Source organism: Neovison vison, chromosome 8 (assembly GCF_020171115.1).
Source record: "Neovison vison isolate M4711 chromosome 8, ASM_NN_V1, whole genome shotgun sequence".
In the NCBI taxonomy this organism is placed as follows: Eukaryota; Metazoa; Chordata; class Mammalia; order Carnivora; family Mustelidae; genus Neogale; species Neogale vison.
In genome coordinates, this window is record NC_058098.1 from 137,268,997 (window position 1) to 137,293,552 (window position 24,556).

The following is a 24,556-nucleotide window of genomic DNA, read 5'->3' on the forward strand; positions in this document are numbered from 1 at the left end:
TGTGCTTTGACTTTATATCTTTTCCTATTCTACTGACCCTGGAACAATGTGGGGATTGGGGTACCAACTGCCAGCCCCCCACCAAGAGTCAAAAATCCACGTATAACTTTCAACTCTCCCAGAACTTAACTACTAACAGCCTACTGTTGACCAGAAGCCTGCCCAATAACACAATTTAAATGTATTTTGCATGTTACACACATTAGATACTATATTCTTAGAATATTTTTTTCTTAACTTTTTTGGTTATCTCTAGGCTATGGGGTTCATCTGTGAGTTTTTTCAAATTGTCGCAAATCTCAAAAAAATTTTCCAATATATTTATTGGAAAAAAGTTACATATAAGGGGACCTCTGCAGTTCAAGCCCCTATTGTTCACTAGTCAATGGAAGGCTGTTAGAAACACTTCATATACAATTTACAAATCTGACTTAAGGAGATCAGTTATGAAACAGACGAAAGACAGAAAGACAGTAAGTAGTCCACCCAAACAACTGAGCACATCAAGTAACCAAATCACCATATTTTCCAGTTTACAACCAAGTGGGAAATCTCAATTCTTCTCTATCATTCTAGGCTCCATGGCTCAATTTAGGACTCAAAACCAGCAGCCTGGGAAAGTTACACTTAACCCTCAACAATTCCAGGAAGTCTCTGACCCAAAGTGGTATTCCATTTACAGAGGATTTCACGGTAATCCAACCTAAAGCCCAACCTCCCCTTGCTTCCCAGCGTCAAGTTTCTATTCAAAGCAGAAATAAGCAGGAAGCAAACCCCAGGATAAGTATAAATGTGGAGTCTTCAGAGAGATGTTCCCCTGTTACTCAGAATGACTTGCAACACTTTCTTATACACATTCTTTTTTTTTTTTTTAAAGATTTTATTTATTCATTTGACAGACAGAGATCACAAGTAGGCAGAGAAACAGGCAGAGAGAGAGAGGGAAGCAGGTTCCGGGCTGAGCAGAGATCCCGATGTGGGGCTCGATCCCAGGACCCTGGGATCATGACCTGAGCCGAAGACAGAGGCTTTAGCCCACTGAGCCACCCAGGTGCCCCTACACATTCCTGTCCTATTTTTAAAATCGATTCTTTTCAAACCTGGCATTATTTCTACATGCAACAAAGAAAGCTTACAGCATCCCTAACCCAATATTAAAAGAGCACCACCTTGTCTAGATAAATGCATACACCCACCAGGAGACAGTGAGCAAGAGGTAAGCGCACCAGGCCCGGGACGCGGGGTACCGCGGGGTGCGAGGCGGAGCGCGCCGCAGACCTCCGGGAAGGAAGCGAGGGCGGCGCCCACGAAGCCCCTCGGAGCGGGACAGTCATGCGAACGCGCTGCTGCCAGTGAGGGGGACACACCTGCTACGTTTAAGCCTCAACCACGACTACCCAGAGCGCAAGATGCCTTAGGTGTAACAGGAAAGGCTTTGCTCTGGCCTGCGAATGGCAACGTGCAGCTCCAGCCCCCTCGCTACTGAGTGCTGGGAGCGCGCCTGGGGTCCTCGCCTGTGCGCCGCAGGTGTGAGTCCGATGATGTCTAGATCACTTCTACCTCCCGAGTCCTAGGATTATATTTATACTGAATGATTATGAATCCTCTGAATTTACTAGTGCCGATAATTTTGTATCATACATTTATCAATTTTTTTAAACAAATCATATTATTTTAGAAGAACCATGTAAGGGTGCCATTTCAAGTAATTACATGAACGACTCGTCTGGAATTAAGGCCCTCGCAAAGCAGAGCCTCACACGCCATGGCACTGCCAGGGCTCTCTGGGGCTTCACAGCCTGACTCGGTCAGAATCACCCAGAGGCAGTAAAGCCCCATCTAGAGGTTCTGCTCTTACTGGCCTGGGGTGGGGTGGGGGGGAAGGTTCCAGACACAAGGCCATTTAAAGCAATATTGCTTTAAAAAATTTTACCACAACAGTTAATACTGCTCCCCAGGCAATCCAGTGACCAGTGAGGATAAAAGCCACTGCTATCAGGTGATAAAGTTTCTCTACACTTAACACTTTGATCCACCAAAGGTCTCCTTTGGCTCCCAGAGTTTGAGATGATTAAAACAAGCCCCAACATACGGTTTCCTTTCTTTAAGAAGTTCAGAGATTCTGTGTATGTATAGGTTCCCCATCAAGTTTGCTCACTAGAAAAAATGTTAAGCCCCATCGAAAATCACATTCATTAAAATTGTGTAAGCCCCATGGAACAGTCATATCCATCCAAGCAGCAGAAAGGTAAAGGTCAGAGCACCTGCGCAGCCTCACCACTCAGTAAGGTCACGCACACCCTCAGGAACTCACAGTTCATAAGAAGAGTGACCAGGAAAAAAGCCTATTAAAAATCTATCAAACGGGGCGCCTGGGTGGCTCAGTGGGTTAAGCCGCTGCCTTCGGCTCAGGTCATGATCCCAGGGTCCTGGGATCGAGTCCCGCATCGGGCTCTCTGCTCAGCTGGGAGCCTGCTTCCCTCTCTCTCTCTCTGCCTGCCTCTCTGTCTACTTGTAATCTCTGTCTGTCAAATAAACAAATAAAATCTTTAAAAAAAAAAATCTATCAAACGATGCTTCTGTTTCTCCCTCCCAGAACATAGGGTTTTCGCAGGGGTTGAGGTGGCTGGTGAACCGTGTGTTCGGGTGACCCTCGGTGTCCCTGAGGGGCAGAGCCCTGGAGACAGACGGAACACTCGGTCAGCCCTGCTTCTGAGGCCTGGTGCACAGCACACACTTAAAACGCGTGTTGTTCGCCAAAGAAGGAAAATGCAGACGGAGCAGGGCGTGAATACGGCTGAGAGGAAGCTCGCCCTAGACGCGCGTGACAGCTGTCAAGTATTTCTTTCAACCAGGAGACAGCGGACTTCCGTAACAGGATCCAACGGTGTTTGAGCCTTCGTGGATGACACGCAACAGCTGAATGCCACAGTAACAGAGCCGAAGCAGCCACGGACAATACGCGGGCCACTGAATGTGGTGGCATCTCCGCGAAACTTGACTTACACTGACAGGCGCTGGCCGGCCAGGGTTTGCAGAGAGCTGCGGTTTGCTGAGCCCTGGCCTGAACAACCCCTTCTCTAAGTGCTCGAACAATAAACTTACCCTTACTCGTCACAGTGTAGTGTAGTTAAGAGCAAGGAAGTATTACTTCCCTTTTTGTAATTCAACATTTCCACTTTCCACGTAAGTGACTTGCCAAGAAGCACCTCTCGCTAACGTGTCATTTACGTGGGGAACCATATGCTCTAACAACACGACCCACGCTCGCAGGGGGGACTGTTGTAGATCTTAAGGGAGAAGCTGTTTCCAGGAATCCTATTTAGGAAGGTGACCATCTTTCATTCGCAGCACCGAAAACGGGTGAGAGGACAGGAGTAGAAGCACGAGGCAGAGTTCTCCTCAAGGTCCTGGGGCCCCGAGAAGAGGGGCGCCGTCTGTTCCTCGCGGGGTTAACTCTTGGGATTGGTTCTACCTCATGGACAACCGCCCACAGGGGCGGAACTAAAAACAGGCCACGTCACCTAAATCTGGGTAAAACAAAAGTTCGGGTCACAGTCACTGTGCAGACAAAAATACTTTCTATAACACAGTCACAGAAAATCGGCACTATCCCCTCCAAGGGTGGGAAAGAGGTAAAAAGTCAGATGACGATGACACATTCCACTCCTTCATAAAATACACACAGGGATAACCTTTTCTCCATTTTCACGCTTCCTTGCCACTGATTTTGAGAAAAAGTTTACTTTTATTCAAATAAATGAAACGTAAATCTTACTCAAGATGAGCATCTAATGTTCCCAACCAAAATCACTAGAAGAGAAAAAAAAAAAAAAAAACCACAAAAATAAACTGCTAAACAGGTTGAAGATGCTCTACAAGATTCTTTCTCAAACGTCCAGCCCAGTTTTCTAACAACTCATAGTTCCTCATTCTTGGCTGAGAATTCACACACCTAAAACTTCTCAAAAGATTTGATTTTGTTTTCAGACCTCAGCTGAAAATGTCAGGAAAACAACAAAATAAAGATTTATATTATCAAAGGATTAACTTGTATGGATTTTTTTTTTTATTCTAAATGCCATTTACAAGTGCAGAACCAACAAGAAATCGGATCTTGAACTAATTTATGATGATTTTTCCAGGAAGCATTCCAGCAGCCACACACTATTGTTCACACAGCTGGCGGCTGTCTCTACGGTCACTCCTCAAAGGAGAAAAAGGGAGGGGGAGAAAGACACCAGGAAACACGAGGCTCAAAACACAGGCTGGCCTCAGAAGTTCATTTTCCCAGCCATGAAGTGAAAGCAACCAAGAACGAATTTTACAGACCCCTCCACACCCCTCCCCCAACTCACCCACTCTTTTTAGGCTCTAGCAACACAGCAAACCAAGGCACGATCCTGGTAAACCACGCTGACCGTCCAGTCTAAAGACAGTGGTCAGATGTGTAAGCTTTAATAAGTGAACTTCACTTGTGGGTAGAAATTATAGAAATCATTTCTACTCACTAATTCACAGCAAGTGTTAACAAAGTACCTGAAATTTATCAGTCAAAAGTTACAAAAACTCTAAGAAGTTGAGTCAGGAGCTAAGTAATGAAACTGGCAGACTTAAGTACATTATACTAGGATTTTTTCATGAACAAAAAGACTGTTCCTGGGACGCCTGGGTGGCTCAGTCGGCTAAGCACCTGCCTTTGGCTCAGGTCATGATCCTGGGGTCCCAGGATTGAGCCCTGTCTTGGCTCCTTGCTCAGTGGCGAGTCTCCTTCTCCCTCTGCCCCTCAGCCTGCTCATGCTCTCTCTCTCTCTCAAGTAAATAAAATCTTTTATTATTTTATTTTATTTTATTTATTTGTCAGAGAGAGAGAGAGGGAGAGAGAGCGAGCACAGGCAGACAGAGAGGCAGGCAGAGGCAGAGGGAGAAGCAGGCTCCCTGCCAAGCAAGGAGCCCGATGTGGGACTCGATCCCAGGACGCTGGGATCATGACCTGAGCCGGAGGCAGCTGCTTAACCAACTGAGCCACCCAGGCATCCCAATAAAATCTTTTAAAAAGGGCTATTGCTTTAAAAAATTTTACCACAACAGTTAATACTTGTTTATATTATTATTCATGTACAAGAACCTGACATCCAAATAATATAGCCTTCATTTTTTTATCCCCACTGAGAGAGCTAGGTAGAATTTTGCATATTTTTTAACATTGCTGCTATAATGAAGAACATAGTTTTCTTTTACTTCCATAATTTAATTTATCCAATGAGTAGAATAAAAAATTTCAAAATATGAATCTGTAGAGCTGCTAAGAAAGCAGATATAAGCAGGAACCAAATCCCAGGATCAGTGTAACAGCTCAGTTTCAACAGCTCCGACAAAATTTTCTTAAGAGATCCGATTTTTAAACTAAACCAGTAATAAAGTGTCAGGCTCATCAGAGTCCATGAGAGGTCCCAGGAAGTCATCCACACGACACCACCCTGAAGGCTGGGAAGATGAAAAGGCCAGGGAGACCACGAACACCTTCAGTGGTTCTCTTCCCTCGGAAGGAAGGAATCCAAACGATCCGGGACACCCGAACCTCGCTCCGAACCCCCATTCCAGTCTCACACATCCTTTACAGAAAATTTCCCACTTCGGTGATCTTTATTTTCTCTGCCCCTCAATCCTCAAAGAACCTTTATTCCATGCTCTGCCAGTACCAGTCTCATCGATGAAGACCCAGTACCAGGCGATGGAGCTGCAGGGGAGGGGGGGGTGTTCCCGAAGGCCCCAAGTAGAATTTCAGCCCCATTTTACTGCTGAGCAGGTTGGACCAAGCAGCTCCCCTCCCCTCCTCTGCGACCAGACTCTGAGCTTCAGTGTGGGGTAAAGAGCCGCATCTCCCTATCCCCTCATCGCCTCGTACACGAAAAGGAATCAACTCGGGCCCTGAATGCGCCACTTCGCCCCAACACTTCTGTCACTCCGTCACACGGTAATTCTAAGTGCTCGACGCCTAAGACGGTAGAGATGGTTCCCCATTTTTAAAGTGTTTTCAAGGGATTGGCACATTTTTTGCATTTCTTCTAATGCCTACTACAAAATGGTCCTGAATTACATGCCAGTAATGATGGAAAAATCATGCGGATGCAAAAAGGCTACACAGTATCTCCAAATCTTGACTTTCAAATCCTTACAAAACTTTAAATATGTACAAGGGTGCCCCCCCAAATAAAAACACTTGATAAAAAAAAAAGAGCTAATATCAATTCACACAAATTAACCTTTCTTTCTCCCAACCTCTAGCAAAGGACCCTCTGAACAATAAAATGGCTACAAATCAGGTAATGAAATGAAAGAAAGAGAGGCTGCTTCGTTGACATTAGGCAATCACCAAATACAGTATCACTACAAATCTTAATCCTTTTTTTTTTTTTAAGATTTTATTTATTTATTTATTTGGCAGACAGAGACACGGTGAGAGAGGGAACACCAGCAGGTGGGGTGGGGAGGGAGAAGCAGGCTTCCTGCTGAGCAGGGACCCTGATGTGGGACTCAATTCCGGGACCTCGGGATCATGACTTGAGCTGAAGGCAAATGCTTAAAGACTGAGCCCCATCCAGGTGCCCCCAAATCTTATTCTTACTAAAAATCTTATTCTTACTGAAATTTTTTAAAGATCCCCGTCTATGCAATAGTGACTCAGTTCCTCAGCGTTCAAGATGCTCTACGTGACACCAGTCTACCTTTCCAGCCATGTTTCCTGCTCCTTAGTTCAGTATTTCTCAAACGTTAATAATATATGTATCCTTTTTATTAATTTATTTTTTAAAGATTTATTTCAGAGAGAGTGAGTGAGAGAGAGTGTGAGCAAAAGAGCAAACGGGGGAGGAAGAGAAGGAGAGGGAGAAGCAGACTCCCCGCTGAGCAGGGAGCCTGATGCAGGACCTGATCCCAGGACCCCAGGATCATGACCTCAGCCGAAGGCAGATGATGCTTAACCGACTAAGCTACCTAGGCGCCCCTACTATCCTTTTTTTTTTTTTTTAAGATTTTTTTAAAAAAATTTATTCATCCGACAGAGAGAGAGATCACAAGTAGGCAGAGAGTCAGGCAGAGAGAGAGAGAGAAGCAGGCTCCCCGCTGAGCAAAGAGCCCGACGCGGGGATCGATCCCAGGACACTGAGATCACGACCTGAGCCTAAGGCAGCGGCTTAATCCACTGAGCCACCCAGGCGCCCCCCTACGTATCCTTTTTAAAAGAGAAAAAAATGGGGACGCCTGGGTGGCTCAGTCAGTTAAGTGTCCAACTCTTGATTCTGGCCTCTCTGCTCAGTGCAGAGCCTGCTTGAGATTTTCTCTCTCCCTCTGCCCCTCCCCCTCATGTATATTCTCTCTAAAGAAATGAATAAAATCTGTAAAAAAACAAAAATGAGAGAGAAATGTTCCTTAACCCCTAAAAATATAACTTAGATCCTAGTTTGAAAAATATTACTCTATTCAAACAGCTGTAAAATGTTTGATCACAGGGCACCCCAGAACTCCTTTGGCCTTTATCTGGACCAAACCTGATACCCAAGCACAAACACTTGCACTGAGACGTCCTGGCAGCAATGGACTTCACTTCAAAACACTTGTGATTTTAACAAATCTTACCACCGAATTGAAAACACACTATTAAAAATATCACAGAAATTCCAACCTCAATATACTTGGCCCACAAGACCCTGATGTTCTGAGACAAACTCATTTACAGGGTAGAGTCCAAGGTCCTTACTAGGGCATGCCAGAGCCCAACACCCCCCACACCCTCACCGCTGCTCACTTCCAACCTCTAATCAAGGTCCAGGAGTCTCTGTTCTACAGGCCAACTTGCCAAGGCTATTGGCCCATTCCAGGCTCTGAACGTTTGGCTATCTTTTTGTCAACAGTTTCATCTCGAGGAACCTTTTCCCTAATCCTCCCATTGTAAGGGAAGCTCTATTCCCATCTGTTAACTTCTACCGACGTCTTACTGCAGTGGAAATCTCTTCCACTAAATTCTGAGTTTTCTGAGAACTGGGCCATGTCTTACTCATCTTTACATTCCCAAAGCACCCTGGCAGTGCCTGGGCAGGAAGAACCATGTGTTCACTAAATGAATGACCCCCAATTCCTAAACCCCAGTCAACTAAAACTACACACCACCAGGATGTTTGAGCTGCACTTACTGCATTCTTACAGCGCGCCTGACTCTGGCCCTCGAAACAACCTATGAAATCGGTACTATTCTGACCCCATTTCACTGATGAGGAAACTGAAGCTTAGAGGTCATATAACCTGTTGCCCAAGTTCACAGGTTATTTATGTTCACAACTTTCCTCCACGTAGACTTGTACACCTAGATCATCTTGGTAGAGAGCAGAATGCCAAGAAACCTTTTACACATACTGGAAATGAAATAAATATCTGTCGAATGGGTAATTAAATCAACTCTACGGACACACATACATCCCTTCAATTAATTTGAAAAAGATTACGGCATTTCGAGGCTCACTAACATACATACCTGTATCTATATAGATAAATACATATATACGTACACAGAGAGAGAGAGAGAGAAGTAAGTTCTAGGGCAGAGATAAAACCACACAATGAGCCATGAGGTGATTTTCTCTTGCATTTACCGGCTTTTTACACTTGAAGCTCTTCTCCATAGTGACCATCTACTGCAGAAACTGCAGGTTATTTACCAATTTTGAATTTGATAAATAAACAAGCTGTCCCTTCCCTTGCGGCTTCACGCCACACTAACAGGCATGGTAGCGTCCCAACGTTGCTTTCGTCACTACACAATGTCTGGGCCTCAGTATGTCAAAGCAGCTCCATAAACTAAACTATTCCAGTTGCCTCTTTTCCACTTAAATTCACAACAGATAATCTGTGAGGGAGCTAAAAATAAGGAAAGAGAACAAGGATCCAATCAAACAGACTCTGCAAAATCATTCTGTAGGTCCAGGCTTTCAAAGAACCCCAGCAGGCGCATCCTCTTCCGTAAAGCCTTCTGTGGATCCCCTTGGCTGAAAGCACTCGTCTCCCCGGACTTCGGAGTTTTTCTAACCTCACTGATGACCTGTGCATCACAGAGTATCATCGCTTCTGAGGACAGGCATTATGCTTGAGTCATTTCTTTTGGCCCTCACAGTGCTTGCACAGAGAAGTACAATGAAGAATCCGCTGAAGGAGTGAGTGTACAGTTAAGAAGGTCAACCCTTCGCAACATGAGTTCTTAGGCCAGTTCTCCCACATATTAGCAACAGATTAATTACGTTGCATAGAATTTCCTGGAAGGATGTTAGAAATAATTTAAATCGGTCAGTAATGACTGAAATGAAACAATCCTTCAAGGAAGAATGGTATTTTGCTTTTGCAAACCTGAGTATGCGCAGCAGACTTTTGGAAAAGTGTTGCGTTTGGAGCTGAGAACATACCTGGCTACCTATGTCACTATTATATACCTGCCGTGTGTTGCTACGGCGCACAGAGAGTTTCAACTGTCTGGTCAACATAAGCAAGAAAAGAGAAAAGATCTGTCAGACAGAAGAAAAGAAAAAAGGAAAGTAGGTTGATTTATCCATGGAAGATGCTTCAAAAAACTGATAGCTGAGAAATGTGTTTATATTCCAAAAACGGACTTCCGTATTTGTTGTATACCCAACAAACATGACCTTCAGCATGAGCAGCGGAGGGTCCAGACTCCGGCCACTCCACCCGTTTGAAGTCTGGAGAGACTGTTCAGTTGTGCCTGAGGCCCTGGCTCTGAAGACATAAAAACCGTAGAAGGCACACAGGAAGTAGAAGGCAAAGGCAAAGCCAGGACGCGCATCCCCGGCTCCAGACTCGGCATTCCAGAAACCACACCGCCACGGGGAAGCACAGAGAGCTGGAGAGGACCTCATGGAAAAAATGTCCCAGGAAAAAGTGACTCCCAAATGGCTGTGAGCAGAGGTTGTTTTCTGATCATGAGGCATGAAATGAAAGGTGACTATCCTTCGAATCAAAGTTCCTATTTGATTTCACATAAGTCACGAAATTTAGCTGATGATGTGGTGCCCTTCAAGACACCGCAGCTCTCCTGGATACACTCCCAGGCCCCTGGGAATCTTTATCATTTTCACCCAACCTAGTATTAAAATTCAGCTTAGTCAGATACAGATATAAAGTTTATAATTTTTATTCCTAGAATGTAACTGACCTACGAATTGAAAGCAGACACTTTGGGGACGCCTGGGTGGCTCAGACTGTTAAGTGTCTGCCTTCGGCTCAGGTCATGATCCCAGGGTCCTGGGATTGAGTCCCGCATCGGGCTCCCTGCTCAGCAGAGAGTCTGCTTCTCCCTCTCCCCCTCTCCCCTTCCTTGTGCCCTCTCTCTCTCTCTCAAATGCATAAATAAAATATCCAAAAAAAATTTTTTTGAAAGCAGACACTTTGGAACAAATTCTAATTGAACTCTCTTCCGTATCAGTCAGAAAGAGCACTCGAAAACATCTAAAAGAAGCTCTTCTTAGTTAGAAACCTCCTGACATATGAAATTGCAACAGGAAGTCAAAAACAAAGTTTATTCTCACCCTAAATCCAAAGCACTAATTAACGGGAATAAAATCACCCCTTTTTTAATACGTTGATGTGAAGTGATAAACACCAACTGGAGCCAGAGCAAGTGGGAACCAGCGCCAACCAAGAAATCAAGACCCAGTTCTTGGCTGCAGTCTAAGTTGACAGAAACATTTATTGAGTATTACACAGAAGACACCTAATCCTAATCAACATTCCTCCTCCCCAACCAAAACCAAACAAACAAAACCAAACAAACCCTGATTATCTTAGTTCTGTCTCATCCCGTAGCTCCTCCTTACTCCGTGTGTGCCCGCCTCGTTAACCAAGCCCAAGAAGGCATCAAAGACTGAGTCAGAAACCCACAACAAGAATCCAGTTCTGCTACTGACTCATTGGACAGTCCTAGAAAAGCCATACTTCCCCCACTACTCTGATGGTGTGAGGTAATTCCAAACACCCTCCTACAGAATGATCGCAGCCTGAACTAGAAAGCTTCCAAATGCACCACTGGGGTTTGTGCTATTTCTCAGGCCATCGAACGACCATCAGGAGCTAAGAACAAGAGTTGGAGGGCTGAGAGTACGGAGGAGAAGGATCTGGGAAGAGCAGGGCACTAACCTAGTATCTTCTCACCTCTATGCAGGGTGTCTCCCTGAAGAAAAAACAAGGCTCTCCTAAGTCCTCCCCACTTCTGTGGCCTCAGTTCTGCCTTCCCACGCCGCCCACACGGCAGTTCCGGTTTCTGCACAGACTTCAGAAGGCCAGGGCAAAAGTCACAGAGACACAGAAAGAGAAAAGGAGGAGAAAAAGAGAGAGACAGAGACAGAGAAGGAGTTGGGAAGAGAGACACACAGAGACATGCTGGAGGTCCCCACGTACTGACTTCCCTGTGGCCTCGCCTTTAAGCAGAACCTGGTGAACTTAAGGACAGTTGGCAGATACAGTGATTTGGCACCTGTTGTCCCAAATAAGTAGGATGTCCGTTGTGAAACATGCGAACTGGATGCAGGTGTGACACAAGGCAAACACAGACCACATTTCAGCATCTCTAGGTTCAGAATGGGACAGGGAAACCCATGGGTCATGAGGGCAGACTTGGCAGGCAAGCGGACTTCCAGTCAAAATTCCTAATTATATTTTCCATTTTGAAAAAAACTAAAGAAAAAAGTCCCCAAATGAGTAATTAATGTAGAGAGTTCACTTATATTTACTAAAGGATTTGGAGTCTTGCACAAAGATCTGCCCTATGAAAGGAACCTGGCCCCAAGGCCCTGCTGCTCAGGTAAATCCAGCCGCTACTACTCACTCGGGCCAGACAGCTCTCCGATTCGGCTTGCACGGAGCAAAACCCGTTGAAAGGACAGATTTATAAAACCACTTTAGACGGAATTTCCAGGAAGGACCTGGAGAAGGAGGGTTGAGGTGACAAGCTGTCAAAGAAGAAAGTTCCGGAGAGGAGCTCAGTGTTTCTTGACAGTGGCAGGGTGGTGGAAGGGGCAAAATTTGACCAAAAAGAAAAACAAATTCAAGTGGCGGCACAAATGGCAGCTAAGTACACGGGATGCTTCAAACCTGTTTCACAAGATACAGGTTTCACTACCAAACCAAAGCCTTCTTCAGCTGCCAAAGTGTCTCCCTTGTCCAATGAGGAGCGTGAGGCGCCAGGCGCCTGCCCTCAGGCGTGTGCTGCAGTGAGTGTGCCCTCTTGTTCCCCGGCGCTCTGAATGTCCACCAGGAGTCAGTGCACGTTATCCTCTGTCTGGACAAACTCTTGCTTAGACGCCAGAGGATACTACACGAAACACTTCCAAGCCAGAGTCCAGCGAAAAGAATGGTAAGAAATTCCAAAGACAGACCTTTCTCCAGTCTGCCCCAGATCGATTTCTTCAAAGCCCACTTTCCAATTGCTAAGAATGTACTCCGTGTTGGTCAACTGGAGGCATTCTTTCCCCAACCTCCCATCAAGAACAACTTGTGGCATTTCCAAAACTGGTCAAACTCAAACTCTACAGACTGTTCATTACCTGTAAAGGAATGGGACTGTGTTTCTGCCATGAAAAAAGTTTATTTTTTACTCTGATAAATATGTACTTTCAAACCGCATGGAAGGAAACACCAGGAGTCAAGTGCGTGCCAATCTGGAAGGCTGTACGGAGGGCAGTCTCCTGCTCCCCTTGTGCTGGCCCCCCACCCAGGCGAGAACTCAGGGATAATCCCATTCAATGGCGTCAGCCTTGCATTTGCTGAGACCTTAGAAGTCTCTTATCCTTTGTTTTAAAAGTAGCAATGCTTCCCGACTTCTATTCAGGCCAGGGAGGATACACTTTTGTTTGAAATCACCTGCCTGCGTTTAATTGCAATTGCAAGTAAAATATTTGACTCACTCCTCTCCCTCCTCCCTCCCATTCACGCTGGGAATTTAAAGTTGTGAAACAAACCGAACCTGTCCCTGCTTAATGCGACCAAACACGGCAACACCTCGCTTTAATAGAGCACTTAATTGATGCTTCACCGGAATGGAATCCCTATAAATGCGTGCGATATGCTCAGTCCAAACAAATTAAAAATTACTCTCACAATGAATTCCAAATATTGTGCTTAGACAAAACAACAAACTGTTATTAAACTCATAAACCCGCATCCCACAAGAACCTACAAAAAGTCTTAAGTTCAAGTTACCAGATCAGCTACACCCTCTGACAGAATGAACTCTGCGAGCCTCCAGAATCCCTCACCAGGAACTGCGCGCTCTCCGCAGAGACAAGAAGACAAAAGCGAGATACCAGCTCCGCATCCAAACACGGGCCCCTGCTCAGCACCCCAGTCAGGCCGCACATTCTATTTTAATCCTCTTTCTTTTGCAACACGAGCCTCTCCAAGATACATAGAACGCTTGGCTCGGAGTGACAACCCAGCCCTTCAGAATGGCTCGGTTCTTCGAGTGGATAGGTCGTAATTAAAAGCACAAAGTGCTCTCATTGATGGGTTTTTTCCTCTAGAGAATGGAATGCTCTGGTTTTGCCCATCTCTGACTGCCTCCCTGCTCTTCGCTTCTCACTGACCATGAAGAGACAAAACGTTTTGTCACCCCCACAGATAAGATCAGGCCACCAAGGAGAAGACGTTCCATCCATGTGAGAGAAATTCAGTCACAGCCTGAAATGGAGCGCTGCTTCTGAAGGTCACCTGAAGACTCAGAAAGCCAGGGGGGCCCACAGGAGCACCCCAGGAAGCAGGCCAGGCTGCTTTAAGCCATGAATGCACAGACAATGAAACAGCCAGACTCCACATCTAACTTCTCGATGCTGCTTCCTCTAGCAGGAGCTCTGTGCATGTCTGTCTGGCAGTAAGTGCTTTGTTGCTGATAGTTTAAAAAATCAAACATGGGAACGGTGGCTGCACCACAACGCAGCTTCTGGTGTAAAAATGTACAAGTCACGGGGGTCGGGGGGTCGGGAGAGAGGGGTGGGGTTATGGACATTGGGGAGGGTATGTGCTATGGTGAGTGCTGTGAAGTGTGTAAACCTGGTGATTCACAGACCTGAACCCCTTGGGATAAAAATACATTATACATTTATTAAAAATTTTAAAAATTAATTTTAATAAATGTACAAGTCACTATTGGAACAAATCTGTTACATGTTTTGTATCCCTGGGGTCCACTACATTTTTAAAGGGCTTGCTTAAAATTTGGGACACCTGGGTGGCTCAGTCAGTTAAGAGTCTGACTCTTGATTCTGGCTCAGGTCATGCTCTCAAGGTCGTGAGATCCAGCCTACCTCTGGCTCTGTGCTCAGGACGGAGCCTGTTCTGGATTCTCTCTCCCCCTCCTCCCCTCTCCTCCCCTCACACGCAGGCGCACCCACACAGGCGTGCAGGTGCACTCTCTAAAGAAAATCTTTAAAAATAGAAAGATTTGCTCAATATTCATGGGCATCACAGCTACATATAGGTGATCAAAGAAAACCCGACCTTGGCTTTGGACTGTAGCGCTTTTCCTGTTGCCAAACTGTCTAGGCAATTATAACTCAGTGTGTTCCCAGTCCATCAACAGAGATCCCTTCCTGTTAGCGGTCTCCTGAATCCAGGGGCTCCCTCAAAGCTGGCTGGCCCAGTTTCCACCTGATTCCAACACAGCTATAATTTATATTTCTCTGTAGTTAAACATCACTTACTAACAATCAACATAAATTATTTCCTGTTAGCAAAGTGCTCTTCTACTAAGGGAACTTATAACAGTGAAGCTATAAAGCTACTCTATTAACAAGAATTATCGCACTTTTAAAGATTTTATTTTTTTATTTTTTATTTTTTTTAAAGATTTTATTTTTTTAATGTGATCTCTACACCCCAGCACTGGGGCTTGAACTCTCCACCCAGTAGAAGAGTCATAGGCTCCACTGACTGAGCCAGCTGGGAAACACTAGACTTTTAAATACACCCCCTGTCCAAAACGCCTTCTGTCCATTTCAAGGTCTAGATTCTTGCATCCTCGGACAGCCTCACCGTGATGACCATGTAGCAAACACGTGCTCATCTAGGGGCCTAAGTGCTTTTTTCTGGGTACTGAGCAGGTAGCACTACCTCGTTACGTGTGAACACGGAAAAGGGCCCTTAGCATAGTGCCTAGCATTAAACAGGCATTCCAGGAAGTTAATTCTCTCTCCCTAACTTCTGTTTCCTTTATTTATTCTAGATCTTCAGGCTTTGAGAGGTCCTTACTTCCTATCACAAACCAAATCTCAACACTGTTGTAAACCCTTCATTTATAATTCCAGCAAGAAATAAAACTCCAGGCCAAGATGTGCAGCCTATCCAGAATTAACCATTGGGTTCTGGAAATACTGTCACTAGAACAGGACAGACAGTCCCAATTTATAAATTAGCAGTGTCTCCAAAGTTCATCTGCAAAGTGGTGTAAACACCCTTTCTGTGATGTTATATTTAGGATCTCAAACTCTCCCACAAAAGCCCATGGGACGGCCAACGTACCTGAATGACGATACCAGGGTCACAGCCTGGACTGAGCACAGCGCCTTGGTCCTGGCGGACGGTAGCTGTTCGCTGCGTCTCAAATCCCCGGGGTGGGGGATGTGCACAGCAGGCTCTGGACAAGATCTCTATCCAGCCCAAGAAGGCGCACACCTTCCCCGACCTTCCTCATGCGCCCTTCTCGCTTCCCCGCCCTCTCCCACGTGACTGATGTCCTCAGAACTCCCGGATTCTCAACTGCAGCCCCTCACCAGAGCCCCACTTTTAAGGTTTCAAAGGCGGAGGCTTCTTCCTGCCAAAACTACCTGTGATCAGCTGTGCATCTGAAGGGAAGAAATCTGATCGTAAAGGTATTCCACGGGGGAAGACCAGTGTCTGATGAACCTGTACTTGTCCAGAGATTTCTGCCTCTTTAAAAGAAGCCTGGCTACCCAGACAAATCTAACTTTGTGTGGAAGACAGGAAAACGAGCTGAAACAGGTCTGCACGGCGGCGGCGGAGAGGTGAGGGCCACCTGGGGGGCTGTTCCTAAGCTACCTCAGCTTTTCAGACCCGCTTCCTCCTCCTTGCCATTTTGAAAACATCATTTTTTTTTTACAGCCTCCATAATGTCTTCGAGTTCCTACAAGAATAGCAGGTGCATGATAACACAAGTATATGACAACATGACGGGAGTGGGTACGATGAGTCCAGCTTGGGCAGCGTTCTTTCCAACCTGGAACATAAGCCATGGTTATGTTCGGGATTCCTATGTCCTCAAAATACAGTCACCCCCAGAGCGAGCTGCAGAAGCTAAGGGAAAACTCAGATGTCAGCACAGGGCCAGAATTCGGGTTTTACTCATCCTGGCATGGCCAGAAGGGGATATTAGATTTGTTTCTAAAGTGTGCTGGGGAGCAGGGGAATGGCACACATCAACTCTTACGTTTATGGGAGAGAATGAACAACAAACGTATTCTAAATGAGAACAAGAAAAGTGGGCAACAAAAGTGGATACTTTTGAAAAAGAATCAAAAATCAAAAAAATTCTATACAAGATTCTGCACGTTCACTCTAGCTGCCCCGGGGCATCAATTACTTTAAGTGTAAAAACAGAAAACATCCACTTGGCCAGGGAAAGCCAAGAATCTGGACCCTGAATTCCAACACATGCTTGAAGCTGATGCCTGATACCAGCATCAAAAGGCATCAGCCTCATTAAGAAATGGCACAAACTCTTTCCGGTGGCAGGCAAAGGCTTAAAAACCAAGTCGGTGTTGGGGGTCTGGAAGAGGTAATGAAAACTGAATTTACCTCCATCCATGAATAAGCAGCTACTAAGGCTGCTTAAGACACCCCAACAACACTTCTCTTTACCTCAAACATGCTGAAGGTCGTCAGAATGAAAGCAGCCATTATCCTGACCCGTCACCTGGGCTTTCGTTACCCCCCGAAGAGGGACACGTCAGACAACCGGAGCACCCCGCCCACATGCTGGGCCTTTCCACCCAGATCCCCAGGCACTCTGACAAGTGCTTATTAACCTTGATGACGTGCCAATGAGAAAGAGAGTTGGCCACCACAGCCTTTTTATTTTCCTAGGGGAAGAAAGGGGAGAAAGCCAAGCTAGTGAACTAAGGGACTAAACCCAAGGTTATGGGTAAATCAGAAAAGTGGATTCAGGACTTAAGCGTCCCTGATCACCACCTCCACACTTTCTCAACTAGTCCCTAATGGCAAACAGGAAGTCTATCTCTATTTTGCTTTAAGAACAGAAGCTCTCAGAGGGCACGGGGCCAACTGTTCTTATAGGCTGCTGAGTCCTACCTTGGGATTTAATTTCAAAGTAACTGTAGCAACAATTACATAAAATGAAGTTTCCTTTTCTTCCTAACAACTCTTCTATAGTGAATTCCCGGGTTACTCGAGCGCCAGGCTGTGGACGACACACCCTGAGGACACCTGTGTAGGACCAAGCGGGTTGCCAAGAAGCCCCTCATGCGACCATAGTAACCCCCACTTCCTCACACTGGCAGACCCAACCCACCACGCCCTCCACTGAAGACACACTTTTGCCTTAGACAGGACACCCCCAGGAAGAAAGCACGATGCCACAAAGTTCACACGGTTCACAAGAATCCAATCATAGGATTTTTTTTAAAGCAACCATAGGCAGTAAAAAATGAAGTTATGCAATAATTAATACCTAATGCTGTCTTATCTGTCATTGCTAAGCTTCCTATTGAATAAATAAAAGAAGAAATTCTCAAGGTAGAGGACAGGTAGGTGGTCATGGCTTTGCACCTGGCCCCTGACGAAGGGCAGTGCAACACACACGGCAAGTGTGCGACAGTACCCAGCGTCGGCTCCGTGCCAACCGCCCACGAGTGAGGATGCGTCTCCCCTGTGAGGCCTGAGCTCCCGAGTTTTTAAGTAACCCAAAGGAAAAATTACCTACGAAACCCCTGTAATTCCACGAAAGAGGGATTATACTAAAGGAATGCTGTGGGAAGGGCAGAAATGACTCAAGGACATGCTGAATTTTTCTGGCAAGGACCAAACACTCCAACTAGAATGATCCAAATGATCACGTGAATTGGAGGCAACTCTTCATGAGGAAAAGTGCAGAGAGAAGACCCTTACTCTAGCTGAATGTGAAAGTAACGGCAGGAAAGTACTGCTAACAAGAACTTGTATTTAAGAGACTTTCTGAAGAAATTCCAACAGCTTCCTGGGCAATTGTTTCAATAATCCACGCCGGCAGGAGGGAGGAGGGAGGTATTAATGCCTCTCTGCAAATAAGGAAAAGGAGCACAGGGAATGGGGCGTCAGGTGCCCTGACTCCCCCGCCCCCCGCCACTCCGCAGGCTCACGCACTGCACCACACGTGCAGAAAGAGGTCCACAAAGACTGTCCTTTTTGGAGGAAAGAGAGGCACAAGGACAGTTTTGTAACCTCTGGAAGAAGCTGCACTTAAGAGAGAAAGTCAAGAATCCAGCTGACTTTGCGAGGTTAGAAGAAAGGGCAGAGCTGATGAGACAACAGCTGTTTCTTCTCCCAAAGTCTCGTCTCATTTTCACACACTTCAGGACTCAATGCCTCTCACCTATCCTCTTACCGAGTTCATTCTCGCTATTCCTTAGCGAAAGAATAAAACATGCAAAACCATTAAAAAAAAAAAAGTCGGGGGCGCCTGGGTGGCTCAGTGGGTTAAAGCCTCTGCTTTCGGCTCAGGTCATGATCCCAGGGTCCTGGGATCGAGCCTCACATCGGGCTCTCTGCTCGGCGGGGAGCCTGCTTCCTCCTCTCTCTGCCTGCCTCTCTGCCTACTTGTGATCTCTCTCTGTCAAATAAATAAATAAAATCTTTAAAAAAAAAAAAAATCGGTTGCCAAATCATTAAGCTCCTCCCACTTTCCCTCCCAAAGCTGGAAGTGGAGGAGCCCCGGGACTCGGTTACCTACCTTTGCTTCATCGTTAATGTCCCAAGTGAAGGAAATGGCATTATATGCAATCTCCTCAATGTTGCTGATGGTGTTGAAGCTTTCTTTATAGTCAGCTACATGAGTGATGAAAAAGAAAGGGAAATCGTGATTTCTGGTTCCAACGTTTTCCATATTATTGCCTCTGAAAAACTTGTATTAACATATCATTGGATTGAAAAAGGTTCAAAAAGATGAAAATAAGCATCACAAGATTTTTAAAATACAGGTAAGCTTAGACCTATTTAATTTTTCCCCATTATGTCAAAATTAAGATATTTAGGACTTAAAGTTTACATAATTGTCCCAAGGTCACAAAACTAGCTCGGAGAACCAAGATGAGAACTCGGCTCTTTTAAATTTTTTTGAAAAGAGAACATGAACTTTACAAAAGACAAAAGAAGTAGCACTGAGATTAAGGGCCATCTTGTGATACAGATGACGGTTCTGTACCAAAATTCTCCACATGGCAAGAAGAGCCCTTCTCATGAAGCCCCTGCATTAAACGCGGTTCTGCCCAGCTCTGCCGCCACAGCCCAGCGGCTACATCCCTGGGTCTCTTGGAAGACAGAAGAGCCTAGCAGTACAGCTCATCAGGTAGCCAGGGGAGATACCTTAGGTAAGTGCCCGCCAGCAGTATTTGCTTCTGCCTGTTTATTTAGGGTTTTTTCTCTACTTCACCATCATCTACAAATAATCAGTATCTCTTAAAGAAGACCTTCTACCTCAAAAACTCTGCAGACCAAAGAGCAGGGCCCTCTTACATGAGCCAGCTCTAGAGCTTCTGGTCCAGAGTCATCTGGAGAGCCAGCACTGCACAGGCCACACGTCCTTATGAAGGAAGTAAAGTGAAGAACACTGATTCCAGGAGGCCGAGAACAGGGCTTGGAACAGATCAGTAGCTGGCATAAAAATTCAAATGCTTTCGGCAGGAAGCCGATCGCTGCCAAAAATAACTGGAATTAGAAAACTGGATGCTTACACCTCTGGGAATAAAAGCACACTCCAGAGCTCCTCACCTATGTCAATGCACCTTTGTTTGGCCGTGTGCTGCCGTGAGTGCCAGTATTTCCAGTGCCTTAACTGATCTTCTCTGCTTTTGTCTTCTGCAAAAACCACCATGATCACACTCTATGAAAGAGAATGGAATATGATATAAAGACGCTAAAGGGTGAGTATCTTCTGGAAATCTTACTTAGTGTTCTAATTTACAGTTAAGGCTGTAAACTGCCATTTTAGATCTTCATTTAGATTTAAATGAAAGCTCTCACGAGCTTTCCTGGAGAACAGAGCCAAGAGCAGAACGTACCCGGACTTTGCTGATGGGCCGGTGGATCCCCTCGCTGCCGCTCACCTCCTTCAAGGTGACGGGGTAGAACTGTCCTTTGTTCAGGTAGGTCATGGTGCTATCTCCTGGCTTCTGTCGAAGTGATTTTGAGGCTTCTAGGGTATATTCAAAGTTGTTCCTAAAGAACAAAAAAAAGCCACAGCTCTCTAATCCACTCTTTCAGAAGCTCTCTTTATAGGTCAGCGCGATCTCTGAAATGCTTCGGTGTGGATGTATGCAAATAGCCAACTACCAGGAAACATCCAACTGACTGTGTCATATTATAAACAGCATGTGCTACTTCTGGCACAATAAATATAAGCTAAAGCAACACAGATATTCTCAAATATCTCATATGCAGGGCTACAAAATGCCTACTAGAAATTCTATGAAGTGAAAAGGTTAAAAATTAGAAGTTTAGAAGCTAAGGGTATTAAAGATACTAGCAGCTGAAAAGGACTTTGGAAGGAAATCTCACAAGACATGCTTCCAATTTGGTATTTACCCAGCAAGGGCTGCAAACAGGTGGCCCGGTAGGTCTCTGATTAAATTCGATTTGGTCTGCACAGCATTCTTTTTGAGGTTTTTGCTTGGAATTTCAATGTTTTGTGATGGGCACTGCACAATTCTCTACATTCACTATCACCTTAAAGTAACATGTATCTATCTCCCTTGAGTTAATAACCTTCCTAGACCAGAGCTCGAGAATTACACCTATTTTTGTAAATAAAGTTTTACTGGAACACAACCACACCCTTCTTCACGTGTAGTCTACAGCTGCTTCTGTGCTGCAGTAGCGAGCTGGGCAGTTGCAACAGAGCCTGTAAGGCTCACAAAGCTTCAATATGTACTATCTGATCCTTTACAGAAAAGGTTTGCTGACCCCTATCTTAGATCCTACAGGTATCTTGAGTTTGTGACTCCTGTACCTTAAGGCAGGTCTTTAAGGGAAGTCTCAATTCCCATCAAATCCTAGACTTAAAAAAAACAAAAACAAAAAAACCTGGTTTTACTTCAAAGCACAACATACAAAAAATGCATAAGACTAAATTGAAATGAAATCCTAAATGCCTTAAAAAACATCCGAAGGTGTTCGTACATTTTCATAATTAACTTGGAAGATACTCATATTGCTGGCATGAAGTACAATTTTGAGGTTTTAAAAGAAGAGGTTGTCAGGTCAGAAAAAGGCTGACTTCATTTATTTTACCACAAGTGAGGCTAATACAAAATAAGAGCCTTTATCCACTTGATGTTATTTCTGAATTCTCACAGAATTATATGTTCTTGGAAACGGAAGGGAGCTCAGAGATCTAATTTAATCCCCTCATCTCTTCTTTTAGATTCCATTCTACCACCATCACATAAAGAAACTGAAGGAAAGAAAAAGCACCAACACCAAGAATTAAGGAAACATGAAACACAGTACAGAGTTCAAAATTAAGTGCACTAAAGCGAATGTCCCTCTAGCAAAGATAAACCACCAAAGCCACCTCTGATTTTCCAACATCAGATTAACACAAAAAGTCATAAGAGCTGAAAGTTAAAAATCAAATTAAAAGACAACTATTACCCAGAAACACTGTCAAAAACATAGTCCTCTGAATTCATGCCAGGCATCCGCAGGCTGAGATCCGAGGGGAAGAAAACCTGAAATACGAATGTGATAAGCCACGACTATTTAACTGGTTATCAGGCTCACTGAAGACCGACACGTGCTACAGCACACAAGTATGTGGCTCACGGCTACACACTACTCATTCGACATTCATTTGAAAATAAAAACTTTAACTCTACAAGAAATTCTGAAGGAAAAACAGCCATTTCATATGCACTCAATTACATGGAGACAATCCACGCAGGTACTCCCCCAGAGTGCTGCCTTATCCCCTGTTCCCAACTTCCCCACACATCTCAATTCTGTTCAAACTCTAGAATCTGCAACCAAGATCTCGTGACTTTCAGGGCTCATCACAGCAAGTGAAGCTACCATGTCAGGTCTGTACCACCAAGGGACGGACGGATGCATTGTTCTCAGATAAGGCTACAATTCTACTCCTAGAGCCCTAAGCAAAGGGATATTCCTTTTCCCCATGAGACATTAAATATGGCTTTACACATCCTTACTCCCCAACTTTTACCTGAGAGGGGTTCATCACCACAAAACCCTGAAAGTGTTTGGAGTTAATCTGTAAACTTCACACAACGCATGCCTCACCAACATCTACTGCCTCCCTGACTCTACTACCAACCACGAGAGACCCAGAAAATCCATGAGAAACCATTTTATATTGAGACCAATTACAAGAATCTTGTTCTGGTCTAGGGCAAAAGCTGAAAACAGACTTCTGTGGAGAGATCTGTTGTTGATGGAAGATTACATATGGGGTTTTCTTTCTCCGACAAAATCACTTAGCTGAAATCATAATTGTTAACTCAAATGCTGGTAAGATTAGCCATGTGCCCTTGATAATGATTTCTGGTTTTGTAGGTTTAGTTTACAAATTATACCCATTGGCCTTTTCTCGTAAAAAAGAAAGTCTTTTGTTCCTAATCCATTCATTTCAGGCTGAGTTTCAAGCTTACATAACAAGGAAGAGGTGGAACCCAATACTTAGACAAACACACAAACGTCTTAGGAAGATGCTTGCATTTCCTGTACCTCCTGAACGCCTTCCTTGAAGGTCTCTGAGAAGGTAGAGTCTGGAGTTCTCCTTTGAGCATTTGGAGGTTGAGCACCAGAGCTGAACTGGTCAGCATTGAGGTTCCGGTCGAAAACCACCACCCGCTCAGCGGGCTCAGGATGATATACTGCCGGAGAGATTCCCACAGCAAAGCCATGGGGCTGGGTTTCTGTCTTGATGGAGTGGGTAGGCATTGTTGCTATGGAGACGGTGACTGTTGTATCAGGAGCTGTTAGATGGCCTCTCTTATCAATGCCCAGTTGGTTGCCATGGGGAAGGACAATGTTAAATGGCACATTTTTCAGTACTTGCACTCTGTTTTCTCCAGCAGAAATGAGGGACTGCTCAGTCACATTTGGTATGCTGTTTCTTTAAGAAAAGAAAAGAAAACTCTGTTTTCTTTTGCTAATATAGTTCTTTGACAATTTTTATTTTCCTAATGGGAATGGGCCATTGGGTCTTTGCAATAGTAATAATAGTAATAGTAATAATAATAATAATAATACGTTTGGGAGAAACGAAATAAATAGAAAATGGCAATGAAAACCCATTACTAGAGCAAGAAAAAAAGATTTCATGGTTAATCAGTCATAAAATCCAAAAGCATCAAGTAAAATTTCACTTGAAATCTAGAGAACTCAGAGCTCTCCTCTACTACACTTTATTTGCAAGAATCCTAACACAGTGGTCATGTTTCACTAGAAGCCCGAAGCAACAAACGTAACCGGCTAGAGCAGTACGGTGCTTCAAGCACAGACTCTACAGTCATTCCTCCCTGGTTCAAATTCTGTGACCAGTGGGACGCTATCTCATCTCTTAGTAAGTACGAGCTTGTCTATAAGGTGAGGGTAGTAATGCTATCAATCTTTCTGTTCTCACAAGGTTGTGACAAGGCTAAAATGAGACCAGGCACTGAAATGTGTATGATGATGCCTGGCGCACACAGGCTTGAGAAGTATGAACAGTTATCTCACTTGGCCGCGTTTCCTAGGACCCACACTTACCTGGCTTTCTCTACACCAAAAGAAAACCAATGGTTACATTGTACAGGTTGCTATACTTGCATAAAATTACTTCTGGTTTAATAAATATCCTGGGCAACAGAAGATGACTTTTAGTCCAGGGTGAAGTTAGTGAATTTTCCAATGCCCCCTCAAACAATATATGCTGACATGTCTAAGAAAAAAAGCAACTTGGCAGTTCTGGACATTTCAGATCAATAAAATGTTCAAAACTTGAACTGTAAATTCACTCCCAAGAATTTCCTAATGAAAAAAAAAAAAAAGGAAAAAGCTATCTAGAAAGTGGTTTGTCAAGGCTTTGTAGCAGTTTAAAAAAAAAAAAATTATAGGGGCGCCTGGGTGGCTCAGTGGGTTAAGCCGCTGCCTTCAGCTCAGGTCATGATCTCAGGATCCTGGGATGGAGCCCCGCATCGGGCTCTCTGCTCAGCAGGGAGCCTGCTTCCCTTCCTCTCTCTCTGCCTGCCTCTCTGCCTACTTGTGATCTCTGTCTGTC

General features: G+C 44.8%; 1 protein-coding gene across 4 annotated transcripts in view; it reads right to left on the reverse strand.

Annotated features, from left to right (window-relative positions):
• GRHL1 (grainyhead like transcription factor 1) overlaps positions 1–24,556 on the reverse strand; it is a 54,559-nt gene that overhangs the window by 21,830 nt on the left and 8,173 nt on the right. For all 4 annotated transcript variants that reach the window (XM_044262092.1, XM_044262090.1, XM_044262089.1 and 1 more), the window contains exons 4-8: positions 23,020–23,410; positions 21,931–22,007; positions 20,340–20,496; positions 20,050–20,161; positions 19,013–19,107 (exon numbers count right to left, since the gene is read on the reverse strand). In XM_044262092.1, the coding sequence (XP_044118027.1) occupies positions 19,013–19,107; positions 20,050–20,161; positions 20,340–20,496; positions 21,931–22,007; positions 23,020–23,410 (832 nt within the window). The remainder of the gene's footprint in view (positions 1–19,012; positions 19,108–20,049; positions 20,162–20,339; positions 20,497–21,930; positions 22,008–23,019; positions 23,411–24,556) is intronic.